Below are 12,784 nucleotides of genomic sequence, written 5' to 3'. Positions count from 1 at the left end.
CTGGGATTCTGACTGCATGTACTGGCTGTTAATCTGGCTGCATGTACTGGCTGTTAATCTGGCTGGGATTCTGACTGCATGTACTGGCTGTTAATCTGGCTGGGATTCTGACTGCATGTACTGGCTGTTAATCTGGCTGGGATTCTGACTGCATGTACTGGCTGTTAATCTGGCTGGGATTCTGACTGCATGTACTGGCTGTTAATCTGGCTGGGATTCTGACTGCATGTACTGGCTGTTAATCTGGCTGGGATTCTGACTGTGGTGTTTTGTTATTAATGTGTGTCCTCCTCTCCAGGTTGCGTGTTCCGTTCAGTGTGGAGGAGATCAGTGTATTTGGTGACGGTCTGAGGGAGCTGTTCATCAGGTCTGGTTGTTACAGCTCCATCCCCATTACTGGGTCTACCCTTGGTGCTACCATACACTGGCTGTTCACCTCACAACCCAAGAGCATCTCATTTAGTGTGCTGTACAGAGAGGACACACACACACCTCTGGAGGAGGCTAAGGTATATTTAACACACACTGCTGGCGTGGGTCAGTTATTAGTGTTTAAAATAATGTGTTCTAAGGTATAGGATTAGGATTAATGTGTTCTAAGGTATAGGATTAGGATTAATGTGTTCTAAGGTATAGGATTAGGATTAATGTGTTCTAAGGTATAGGATTAGGATTAATGTGTTCTAAGGTATAGGATTAGGATTAGGTTTAATGTGTTCTAAGGTATAGGATTAGGATTAGGATTAATGTGTTCTAAGGTATAGGATTAGGATTAATGTGTTCTAAGGTATAGGATTAGGATTAGGATTAATGTGTTCTAAGGTATAGGATTAGGATTAATGTGTTCTAAGGTATAGGATTAGGATTAATGTGTTCTAAGGTATAGGATTAGGATTAATGTGTTCTAAGGTATATGATTAGGATTAGGTTTAATGTGTTCTAAGGTATAGGATTAGGATTAGGATTAATGTGTTCTAAGGTATAGGATTAGGATTAATGTGTTCTAAGGTATAGGGTTAGGATTAGGATTAATGTGTTCTAAGGTATAGGATTAGGATTAATGTGTTCTAAGGTATAGGATTAGGATTAATGTGTTCTAAGGTATAGGATTAGGATTAATGTGTTCTAAGGTATAGGATTAGGATTAATGTGTTCTAAGGTATAGGATTAGGATTAATGTGTTCTAAGGTATAGGATTAGGATTAGGTTTAATGTGTTCTAAGGTATAGGATTAGGATTAGGATTAATGTGTTCTAAGGTATAGGATTAGGATTAATGTGTTCTAAGGTATAGGATTAGGATTAATGTGTTCTAAGGTATAGGGTTAGGTTTAATGTGTTCTAAGGTATAGGATTAGGATTAATGTGTTCTAAGGTATAGGATTAGGATTAATGTGTTCTAAGGTATAGGATTAGGATTAATGTGTTCTAAGGTATAGGATTAGGATTAATGTGTTCTAAGGTATAGGATTAGGTTTAATGTGTTCTAAGGTATAGGATTAGGATTAATGTGTTCTAAGGTATAGGGTTAGGATTGGGTTTAATGTGTTCTACGGGTATAGGGTTAGGATTAGGTTTAATGTGTTCTATGGGTATAGGGTTAGGATTAGGATTAATGTGTTCTAAGGTATAGGATTAGGATTAATGTGTTCTAAGGTATAGGATTAGGATTAATGTGTTCTAAGGTATAGGATTAGGATTAATGTGTTCTAAGGTATAGGGTTAGGTTTAATGTGTTCTAAGGTATAGGATTAGGTTTAATGTGTTCTAAGGTATAGGATTAGGTTTAATGTGTTCTAAGGTATAGGATTAGGATTAGGTTTAATGTGTTCTAAGGTATAGGATTAGGTTTAATGTGTTCTAAGGTATAGGATTAGGTTTAATGTGTTCTAAGGTATAGGATTAGGATTAGGTTTAATGTGTTCTAAGGTATAGGGTTAGGATTAGGTTTACTGTGTTCTAAGGTATAGGGTTAGGATTGGGTTTAATGTGTTCTACGGGTATAGGGTTAGGATTAGGTTTAATGTGTTCTATGGGTATAGGGTTAGGATTAGGTTTAATGTTTTCTACGGGTATAGGATTAGGTTTAATGTGTTCTACGGTATAGGATTAGGTTTAATGTGTTCTACGGGTATAGGATTAGGTTTAATGTTTTCTACGGGTATAGGGTTAGGATTAGGTTTAATGTGTTCTACGGGTATAGGATTAGGTTTAATGTGTTCTAGTGTATAGGATTAGGTTTAATGTGTTCTACGGTATAGGATTAGGTTTAATGTGTTCTACGGGTATAGGTTTAGGTTTAATGTTTTCTACGGGTATAGGGTTAGGATTAGGTTTAATGTGTTCTACGGGTATAGGTTTAGGTTTAATGTGTTCTATGGGTATAGGGTTAGGTTTAGGTTTAATGTGTTCTACGGGTATAGGATTAGGTTTAATGTGTTCTATGGGTATAGGGTTAGGATTAGGTTTAATGTGTTCTACGGGTATAGGTTTAGGTTTAATGTGTTCTATGGGTATAGGATTAGGATTAGGTTTAATGTGTTCTACGGGTATAGGATTAGGATTAGGTTTAATGTGTTCTACGGGTATAGGATTAGGATTAATGTGTTCTATGGGTATAGGATTAGGATTAGGTTTAATGTGTTCTACGGGTATAGGGTTAATAATGTGTTATTATAGGTTTAGGGTTAATAATCTGTTCTACGGTTTAGGGTTAAGGTATTCTGTCCTGTCTCTCTCCAGGTACTGATCCCTCTGACTCGTTGTCAATCCCACAAAGAGACCATGACAGGAGAGCTGATAGTCAGGAACACTGGAGAATACACACTCATCTTTGACAACTCCTTCTCCAGGTACACACACACATCTATACACACACACACATCTATACACACACACACATCTATACACACACACATCTATGCACACACACACATCTATACACGCACACATCTATACACACACACATCTATACACACACACATCTATACACACACACATCTATACACACACATCCCCCCCTCACCCCGTTCTGTATCCTCTCTATCCCCCTCACCCCGTTCTGTCTCCTCTCTATCCCCCTCACCCCGTTCTGTCTCCTCTTATCCCCCCTCACCCCGTTCTGTCTCCTCTCTATCCCCCTCACCCCGTTCTGTCTCCTCTCTATCCCCCCTCACCCCGTTCTGTCTCCTCTCTATCCCCCCTCACCCTGTTCTGTCTCCTCTCTATCCCCCTCACCCTGTTCTGTCTCCTCTCTATCCCCCTCACCCCGTTCTGTCTCCTCTCTATCCCCCTCACCCTGTTCTGTCTCCTCTCTATCCCCCTCACTCCGTTCTGTCTCCTCTCTATCCCCCTCACCCTGTTCTGTCACCTCTCTATCCCCCTCACCCTGTTCTGTCTCCTCTCTATCCCCCCTCACCCCGTTCTGTCTCCTCTCTATCCCCCTCACCCCGTTCTGTCTCCTCTCTATCCTCCCTCACCCCGTTCTGTCTCCTCTCTATCCCCCCTCACCCCGTTCTGTCTCCTCTCTATCCCCCTCACCCCGTTCTGTCTCCTCTCTATCCCCCACCCTGTTCTGTCTCCTCTCTATCCCCCTCACCCTGTTCTGTCTCCTCTCTATCCCCCTCACCCTGTTCTGTCTCCTCTCTATCCCCCTCACCCTGTTCTGTCTCCTCTCTATCCCCCCTCACCCTGTTCTGTCTCCTCTCTATCCCCCTCACCCTGTTCTGTCTCCTATCCCCCTCACCCCGTTCTGTCTCCTCTCTATCCCCCTCACCCCGTTCTGTCTCCTCTCTATCTCCCCCTCACCCCGTTCTGTCTCCTCTCTATCCCCCTCACCCCGTTCTGTCTCCTCTCTATCCCCCTCATCCTGTTCTGTCTCCTCTCTATCCCCCTCACCGTGTTCTGTCTCCTCTCTATCTCCCCCGCACCCCGTTCTGTCTCCTCTCTATCCCCCTCACCCCGTTCTGTCTCCTCTCTATCCCCCTCACCCCGTTCTGTCTCCTCTCTATCCCCCTCACCCTGTTCTGTCTCCTCTCCATCCCCCTCACCCTGTTCTGTCTCCTCTCTATCCCCCTCACCCCGTTCTGTCTCCTCTCTATCCCCCTCACCCTGTTCTGTCTCCTCTCTATCCCCCTCACCCTGTTCTGTCTCCTCTCTATCCCCCTCACCCTGTTCTGTCTCCTCTCTATCCCCCTCACCCTGTTCTGTCTCCTCTCTATCCCCCTCACCCTGTTCTGTCTCCTCTCTATCCCCCCTCACCCTGTTCTGTCTCCTATCCCCCTCACCCTGTTCTGTCTCCTCTCTATCCCCCTCACCCTGTTCTGTCTCCTCTCTATCCCCCTCACCCTGTTCTGTCTCCTCTCTATCCCCCTCACCCTGTTCTGTCTCCTCTCTATCCCCCTCACCCCGTTCTGTCTCCTCTCTATCCCCCCTCACCCCGTTCTGTCTCCTCTCTATCTCCCCTCACCCTGTTCTGTCTCCTCTCTATCCCCCTCACCCCGTTCTGTCTCCTCTCTATCCCCCTCACCCCGTTCTGTCTCCTCTCTATCCCCCTCACCCCGTTCTGTCTCCTCTCTATCCCCCTCACCCTGTTCTGTCTCCTCTCTATCACCCCTCACCCTGTTCTGTCTCCTCTCTATCCCCCTCACCCCGTTCTGTCTCCTCTCTATCCCCCTCACCCTGTTCTGTCTCCTCTCTATCCCCCCTCACCCTGTTCTGTCTCCTCTCTATCCCCCTCACCCTGTTCTGTCTCCTCTCTATCCCCCCTCACCCTGTTCTGTCTCCTCTCTATCCCCCCTCACCCTGTTCTGTCTCCTCTCTATCCCCCCTCACCCTGTTCTGTCTCCTATCCCCCTCACCCTGTTCTGTCTCCTCTCTATCCCCCCTCACCCTGTTCTGTCTCCTCTCTATCCCCCTCACCCTGTTCTGTCTCCTCTCTATCCCCCCCTCACCCCGTTCTGTCTCCTCTCTATCCCCCTCACCCCGTTCTGTCTCCTCTCTATCCCCCTCACCCCGTTCTGTCTCCTCTCTATCTCCCCTCACCCTGTTCTGTCTCCTCTCTATCCCCCTCACCCCGTTCTGTCTCCTCTCTATCCCCCTTCACCCCGTTCTGTCTCCTCTCTATCCCCCTCACCCCGTTCTGTCTCCTCTCTATCCCCCTCACCCTGTTCTGTCTCCTCTCTATCACCCCCTCACCCTGTTCTGTCTCCTCTCTATCCCCCTCACCCTGTTCTGTCTCCTCTCTATCCCCCTCACCCCGTTCTGTCTCCTCTCTATCCCCCTCACCCTGTTCTGTCTCCTCTCTATCCCCCTCACCCTGTTCTGTCTCCTCTCGATCCCCCTCACCCTGTTCTTTCTCCTATCCCCCTCACCCTGTTCTGTCTCCTCTCTATCCCCCTCACCCTGTTCTGTCTCCTATCCCCCTCACCCTGTTCTGTCTCCTCTCTATCCCCCTCACCCTGTTCTGTCTCCTCTCTATCCCCCTCACCCTGTTCTGTCTCCTCTCTATCCCCCTCACCCTGTTCTGTCTCCTCTCTATCCCCCCCCCCTCACCCCGTTCTGTCTCCTCTCTATCCCCCTCACCCCGTTCTGTCTCCTCTCTATCCCCCTCACCCTGTTCTGTCTCCTCTCTATCCCCCTCACCCTGTTCTGTCTCCTCTCTATCCCCCTCACCCCGTTCTGTCTCCTCTCTATCCCCCTCACCCTGTTCTGTCTCCTCTCTATCCCCCTCACCCCGTTCTGTCTCCTCTCTATCCCCCTCACCCCGTTCTGTCTCCTCTCTATCCCCCTCACCCTGTTCTGTCTCCTCTCTATCCCCCTCACCCTGTTCTGTCTCCTCTCTATCCCCCTCACCCTGTTCTGTCTCCTCTCTATCCCCCCTCACCCTGTTCTGTCTCCTCTCTATCCCCCCTCACCCTGTTCTGTCTCCTCTCTATCCCCCTCACCCCGTTCTGTCTCCTCTCTATCCCCCTCACCCTGTTCTGTCTCCTCTCTATCCCCCTCACCCCGTTCTGTCTCCTCTCTATCCCCCTCACCCCGTTCTGTCTCCTCTCTATCCCCCTCACCCCGTTCTGTCTCCTCTCTATCCCCCTCACCCCGTTCTGTCTCCTCTCTATCCCCCCACCCTGTTCTGTCTCCTCTCTATCCCCCTCACCCCGTTCTGTCTCCTCTCTATCCCCCTCACCGTGTTCTGTCTCCTCTCTATCCCCCACCCTGTTCTGTCTCCTCTCTATCCCCCTCACCCTGTTCTGTCTCCTCTCTATCCCCCTCACCCCGTTCTGTCTCCTCTCTATCCCCCTCACCCTGTTCTGTCTCCTCTCTATCCCCCTCACCCTGTTCTGTCTCCTCTCTATCCCCCCTCACCCTGTTCTGTCTCCTATCCCCCTCACCCTGTTCTGTCTCCTCTCTATCCCCCTCACCCTGTTCTGTCTCCTCTCTATCCCCCTCACCCTGTTCTGTCTCCTCTCTATCCCCCTCACCCTGTTCTGTCTCCTCTCTATCCCCCTCACCCTGTTCTGTCTCCTCTCTATCCCCCTCACCCCGTTCTGTCTCCTCTCTATCCCCCTCACCCCGTTCTGTCTCCTCTCTATCCCCCTCACCCCGTTCTGTCTCCTCTCTATCCCCCTCACCCCGTTCTGTCTCCTCTCTATCCCCCTCACCCTGTTCTGTCTCCTCTCTATCCCCCTCACCCCGTTCTGTCTCCTCTCTATCCCCCTCACCCTGTTCTGTCTCCTCTCTATCCCCCCTCACCCTGTTCTGTCTCCTCTCTATCCCCCTCACCCTGTTCTGTCTCCTCTCTATCCCCCTCACCCCTGTTCTGTCTCCTCTCTATCTCCCCCTCACCCTGTTCTGTCTCCTCTCTATCCCCCTCACCCTGTTCTGTCTCCTCTCTATCCCCCCTCACCCTGTTCTGTCTCCTCTCTATCCCCCTCACCCTGTTCTGTCTCCTCTCTATCCCCCTCACCCCGTTCTGTCTCCTCTCTATCCCCCCTCACCCTGTTCTGTCTCCTCTCTATCCCCCTCACCCTGTTCTGTCTCCTCTCTATCCCCCTCACCCCGTTCTGTCTCCTCTCTATCCCCCCTCACCCCGTTCTGTCTCCTCTCTATCCCCCTCACCCTGTTCTGTCTCCTCTCTATCCCCCTCACCCCGTTCTGTCTCCTCTCTATCCCCCCTCACCCTGTTCTGTCTCCTCTCTATCCCCCCTCACCCCGATCTGTCTCCTCTCTATCCCCCCCTCACCCCGTTCTGTCTCCTCTCTATCCCCCCTCACCCCGTTCTGTCTCCTCTCTATCCCCCTCACCCCGTTCTGTCTCCTCTCTATCCCCCCTCACCCCGTTCTGTCTCCTCTCTATCCCCCTCACCCCGTTCTGTCTCCTCTCTATCCCCCTCACCCCGTTCTGTCTCCTCTCTATCCCCCCTCACCCCGTTCTGTCTCCTCTCTATCTGCCCTCACCCTGTTCTGTCTCCTCTCTATCCCCACTCACCCTGTTCTGTCTCCTCTCTATCCCCCCTCACCCTGTTCTGTCTCCTCTCTATCCCCCTCACCCCGTTCTGTCTCCTCTCTATCCCCCTCACCCTGTTCTGTCTCCTCTCTATCCCCCTCACCCTGTTCTGTCTCCTCTCTATCCCCCTCACCCCGTTCTGTCTCCTCTCTATCCCCCCTCACCCCGTTCTGTCTCCTCTCTATCCCCCCTCACCCCGTTCTGTCTCCTCTCTATCCCCCCCACCCTGTTCTGTCTCCTCTCTATCCCCCCTCACCCCGTTCTGTCTCCTCTCTATCCCCCTCACCGTGTTCTGTCTCCTCTCTATCCCCCTCACCCTGTTCTGTCTCCTCTCTATCCCCCTCACCCCGTTCTTTCTCCTCTCTATCCCCCTCACCCTGTTCTGTCTCCTCTCTATCCCCCTCACCCCGATCTGTCTCCTCTCTATCCCCCTCACCCCGTTCTGTCTCCTCTCTATCCCCCCTCACCCCGTTCTGTCTCCTCTCTATCCCCCCTCACCCCGTTCTGTCTCCTCTCTATCCCCCTCACCCCGTTCTGTCTCCTCTCTATCCCCCTCACCCCGTTCTGTCTCCTCTCTATCCCCCTCACCCCGTTCTGTCTCCTCTCTATCCCCCTCACCCCGTTCTGTCTCCTCTCTATCCCCCTCACCCCGTTCTGTCTCCTCTCTATCCCTCCTCACCCCGTTCTGTCTCCTCTCTATCCCCCTCACCCCGTTCTGTCTCCTCTCTATCCCCCTCACCCCGTTCTGTCTCCTCTCTATTTCCCTCACCCCGTTCTGTCTCCTCTCTATCCCCCTCACCCCGTTCTGTCTCCTCTCTATCCCCCTCACCCTGTTCTGTCTCCTCTCTATCCCCCTCACCCCGTTCTGTCTCCTCTCTATCCCCCTCACCCCGTTCTGTCTCCTCTCTATCCCCCTCACCCTGTTCTGTCTCCTCTCTATCCCCCTCACCCTGTTCTGTCTCCTCTCTATCCCCCCTCACCCTGTTCTGTCTCCTCTCTATCCCCCCTCACCCTGTTCTGTCTCCTCTCTATCCCCCCTCACCCTGTTCTGTCTCCTCTCTATCACCCCCTCACCCTGTTCTGTCTCCTCTCTATCCCCCTCACCCTATTCTGTCTGCTCTCTATCCTGTCATCTGTGGTGTAGGTTCATCTCTAAGAAGGTGTTGTATCGTCTGAGTGTTGAGCAGCCAGTGGTCTACGATGGAACACATTGACTGTCTGGAGAGGAGAAGACTGTTCTGGTCCTTTATCCGCAGTCTCTCTGTTCTCTTTAGATGAGAGGGTGTTTGAAACAAAGGGACTGACTAAGATGAGAAAAACTGTTCTCTTTTCGTCATCTGGCTTTTGTTATTATATAAGAGGGAGGTTTGGTTGTGTTGTTAAAGTAGAGTGCCTGTGTGTCAGTCATTGTTCTACGACTGGTCTGTGTATCTGTAGGTCAAATGAACTGTGCCTTCAGTTGAATGGACCCGGACAGACTGGAGAGTTGAATGGACAGACTGGAGAGTTGAATGGACCCGGACAGACTGGAGAGTTGAATGGACAGACTGGAGGGTTGAATGGACCCGGACAGACTGGAGAGTTGAATGGACCCGGACAGACTGGAGAGTTGAATGGACCCGGACAGACTGGAGAGTTGAATGGACCCGGACAGACTGGAGGGTTGAATGGACCCGGACAGACTGGAGAGTTGAATGGACTGACTGGAGAGTTGAATGGACCCGGACAGACTGGAGAGTTGAATGGACAGACTGGAGAGTTGAATGGACAGACTGGAGAGTTGAATGGACCCGGACAGACTGGAGAGTTGAATGGACAGACTGGAGGGTTGAATGGACCCGGACAGACTGGAGAGTTGAATGGACAGACTGGAGAGTTGAATGGACCCGGACAGACTGGAGAGTTGAATGGACAGACTGGAGAGTTGAATGGACCCGGACAGACTGGAGAGTTGAATGGACCCGGACAGACTGGAGAGTTGAATGGACCCGGACAGACTGGAGAGTTGAATGGACCCGGACTGACTGGAGAGTTGAATGGACCCGGACAGACTGGAGAGTTGAATGGACCCGGACAGACTGGAGAGTTGAATGGACCCGGACAGACTGGAGAGTTGAATGGACCCGGACTGACTGGAGAGTTGAATGGACCCGGACAGACTGGGGAGTTGAATGGACCCGGACAGACTGGAGAGTTGAATGGACCCGGACAGACTGGAGAGTTGAATGGACCCGGACAGACTGGGGAGTTGAATGGACCCGGACAGACTGGAGGGTTGAATGGACCCAGACAGACTGGAGAGTTGAATGGACCCGGACTGACTGGAGAGTTGAATGGACCCGGACAGACTGGAGAGTTGAATGGACCCGGACAGACTGGGGAGTTGAATGGACCCAGACAGACTGGAGAGTTGAATGGACCCGGACAGACTGGAGAGTTGAATGGACCCGGACAGACTGGGGAGTTGAATGGACCCGGACAGACTGGAGGGTTGAATGGACCCAGACAGACTGGAGAGTTGAATGGACCCGGACTGACTGGAGAGTTGAATGGACCCGGACAGACTGGAGAGTTGAAAGGACCCGGACAGACTGGAGAGTTGAATGGACCCGGACAGACTGGAGAGTTGAATGGACCCGGACAGACTGGAGAGTTGAATGGACAGACTGGAGAGTTGAATGGACCCGGACAGACTGGAGAGTTGAATGGACCCGGACAGACTGGAGAGTTGAATGGACAGACTGGAGGGTTGAATGGACCCGGACAGACTGGAGAGTTGAATGGACCCGGACAGACTGGAGAGTTGAATGGACCCGGACAGACTGGAGAGTTGAATGGACAGACTGGGGAGTTGAATGGACCTGGACAGACTGGAGAGTTGAATGGACCCGGACAGACTGGAGAGTTGAATGGACCCGGACAGACTGGAGAGTTGAATGGACCCGGACAGACTGGAGAGTTGAATGGACCCGGACAGACTGGAGAGTTGAATGGACCCGGACAGACTGGAGAGTTGAATGGACCCGGACAGACTGGAGAGTTGAATGGACCCGGACTGACTGGAGAGTTGAATGGACCCGGACAGACTGGGGAGTTGAATGGACCCAGACAGACTGGAGAGTTGAATGGACCCGGACAGCCTGGAGAGTTGAATGGACCCGGACAGACTGGGGAGTTGAATGGACCCGGACAGACTGGAGGGTTGAATGGACCCAGACAGACTGGAGAGTTGAATGGACCCGGACTGACTGGAGAGTTGAATGGACCCGGACAGACTGGAGAGTTGAAAGGACCCGGACAGACTGGAGAGTTGAATGGACCCGGACAGACTGGAGAGTTGAATGGACCCGGACAGACTGGAGAGTTGAATGGACCCGGACAGACTGGAGAGTTGAATGGACAGACTGGAGAGTTGAATGGACCCGGACAGACTGGAGAGTTGAATGGACCCGGACAGACTGGAGAGCTGAATGGACCCGGACAGACTGGAGAGTTGAATGGACCCGGACAGACTGGAGAGTTGAATGGACAGACTGGAGAGTTGAATGGACCCGGACAGACTGGAGAGTTGAATGGACCCGGACAGACTGGAGGGTTGAATGGACCCGGACAGACTGGAGGGTTGAATGGACCCGGACAGACTGGAGAGTTGAATGGACCCGGACAGACTGGAGAGTTGAATGGACCCGGACAGACTGGAGATTTGAATGGACCCGGACAGACTGGAGAGTTGAATGGACCCGGACAGACTGGAGAGTTGAATGGACCCGGACAGACTGGAGAGTTGAATGGACCCGGACAGACTGGAGAGTTGAATGGACCCGGACAGACTGGAGAGTTGAATGGACCCGGACAGACTGGAGAGTTGTGACGTCATGTAAAACAAGGAGTTAGAATGTTCCTGCTGCTGTATCATAGGAGGTCTGGTTTAGAAAATAGTAGGCAGAGAAAGGTCATATGAAAACACTTGTATGTTATTGATCAAATTAAAGCATGTTAAATGTTTAAATGTTTCTCTTAGCTGCTATATCAATAGGTTTACCTGTACCAAACAACAACACTGGTCAGGACTGGTCTGAACTGGTCTGGTTCAATAGTACCCAGAGAAAGGTCATGAAGAGGAAACACTCAGTATGTAAGGATATGTAAAGCTTGGCTGTAACACTGCATAATGTAAAGCTGTAACACTGCATAATGTAAATCTGTAACACTGCATAGTGTAAAGCTCTAACACTACATAATGTAAAGCTGTAACACTGCATAGTGTAAAGCTTGGCTGTGACACTGCATAGTGTAAATCTGTAACACTGCATAGTGTAAAGCTGTAACACTGCATAGTGTAAAGCTGTAACACTGCATAGTGTAAAGCTCTAACACTACATAATGTAAAGCTGTAACACTGCATAGTGTAAAGCTCTAACACTACATAATGTAAAGCTGTAACACTGCATAGTGTAAAGCTCTAACACTACATAATGTAAATCTGTAACACTACATAATGTAAAGCTGTAACACTGCATAGTGTAAAGCTGTAACACTGCATAATGTAAAGCTGTATCACTGCATAGTGTAAAGCTGTAACACTACATAGTGTAAAGCTCTAACACTGCATAGTGTAAATCTGTAACACTGCATAGTGTAAAGCTTGTCTGTAACTGCATAGTGTAAAGCTTGATTGTACCACTGCATAGTGTAAAGCTTGTCTGTAACTGCATAGTGTAAAGCTTGATTGTACCACTGCATAGTGTAAAGCTTGTCTGTAACTGCATAGTGTAAAGCTTGATTGTACCACTGCATAGTGTAAAGCTTGTCTGTAACTGCATAGTGTAAAGCTTGATTGTACCACTGCATAGTGTAAAGCTTGTCTGTAACTGCATAGTGTAAAGCTTGGCTGTAACACTGCATAATGTGTTTCTCATTTGGAAGAATGTATGAAAATCAGCAGTTGAAGAAGATCAATTCCATAATTTCACCTTTTTTAATAAAATTATTGTAAATACATCCATATTTCCACAGTTTATTAACTCCAGATAGAACACGTCTTCCAGTTTATTAACTCCAGATAGAACACGTCTTCCAGTTTATTAACTACAGATAGAACACGTCTTCCAGTTTATTAACTCCAGATAGAACACGTCTTCCAGTTTATTAACTCCAGATAGAACACGTCTTCCAGTTTATTAACTACAGATAGAACACGTCTTCCAGTTTATTAACTACAGTTTATTAACTAGATAGAACACCAGTTTATTAACTACAGATAGAACATTCCAGTTTATTAA

At 49.8% G+C, this 12,784-nt stretch overlaps 2 protein-coding genes across 2 annotated transcripts in view; both read left to right on the top strand.

The window, feature by feature from the left end:
• Positions 1 to 8,736, top strand: part of LOC115121989 (FYVE and coiled-coil domain-containing protein 1-like) — a 64,563-nt gene extending 55,827 nt beyond the window's left edge. The window contains exons 17-19 of the mRNA XM_065006017.1: positions 299 to 509; positions 2,742 to 2,851; positions 8,647 to 8,736. Of these exons, the coding sequence (XP_064862089.1) occupies positions 299 to 509; positions 2,742 to 2,851; positions 8,647 to 8,716 (391 nt within the window). The 3' untranslated portion in view covers positions 8,717 to 8,736. The remainder of the gene's footprint in view (positions 1 to 298; positions 510 to 2,741; positions 2,852 to 8,646) is intronic.
• Positions 8,737 to 8,776: 40 nt separating this feature from the next.
• Positions 8,777 to 11,373, top strand: LOC135563133 (collagen alpha-1(I) chain-like). The gene is made up of 2 exons (XM_065006111.1): positions 8,777 to 8,784; positions 8,940 to 11,373. The coding sequence occupies exons 1-2, from the start codon at positions 8,777 to 8,779 to the stop codon at positions 11,371 to 11,373; spliced, it is 2,442 nt and encodes an 813-aa protein (XP_064862183.1).
• The last annotated feature ends 1,411 nt before the right edge of the window (positions 11,374 to 12,784 follow it).

Source organism: Oncorhynchus nerka, linkage group LG20 (assembly GCF_034236695.1).
Source record: "Oncorhynchus nerka isolate Pitt River linkage group LG20, Oner_Uvic_2.0, whole genome shotgun sequence".
In the NCBI taxonomy this organism is placed as follows: Eukaryota; Metazoa; Chordata; class Actinopteri; order Salmoniformes; family Salmonidae; genus Oncorhynchus; species Oncorhynchus nerka.
This window is presented reverse-complemented; position numbering and strand designations above follow the sequence as displayed.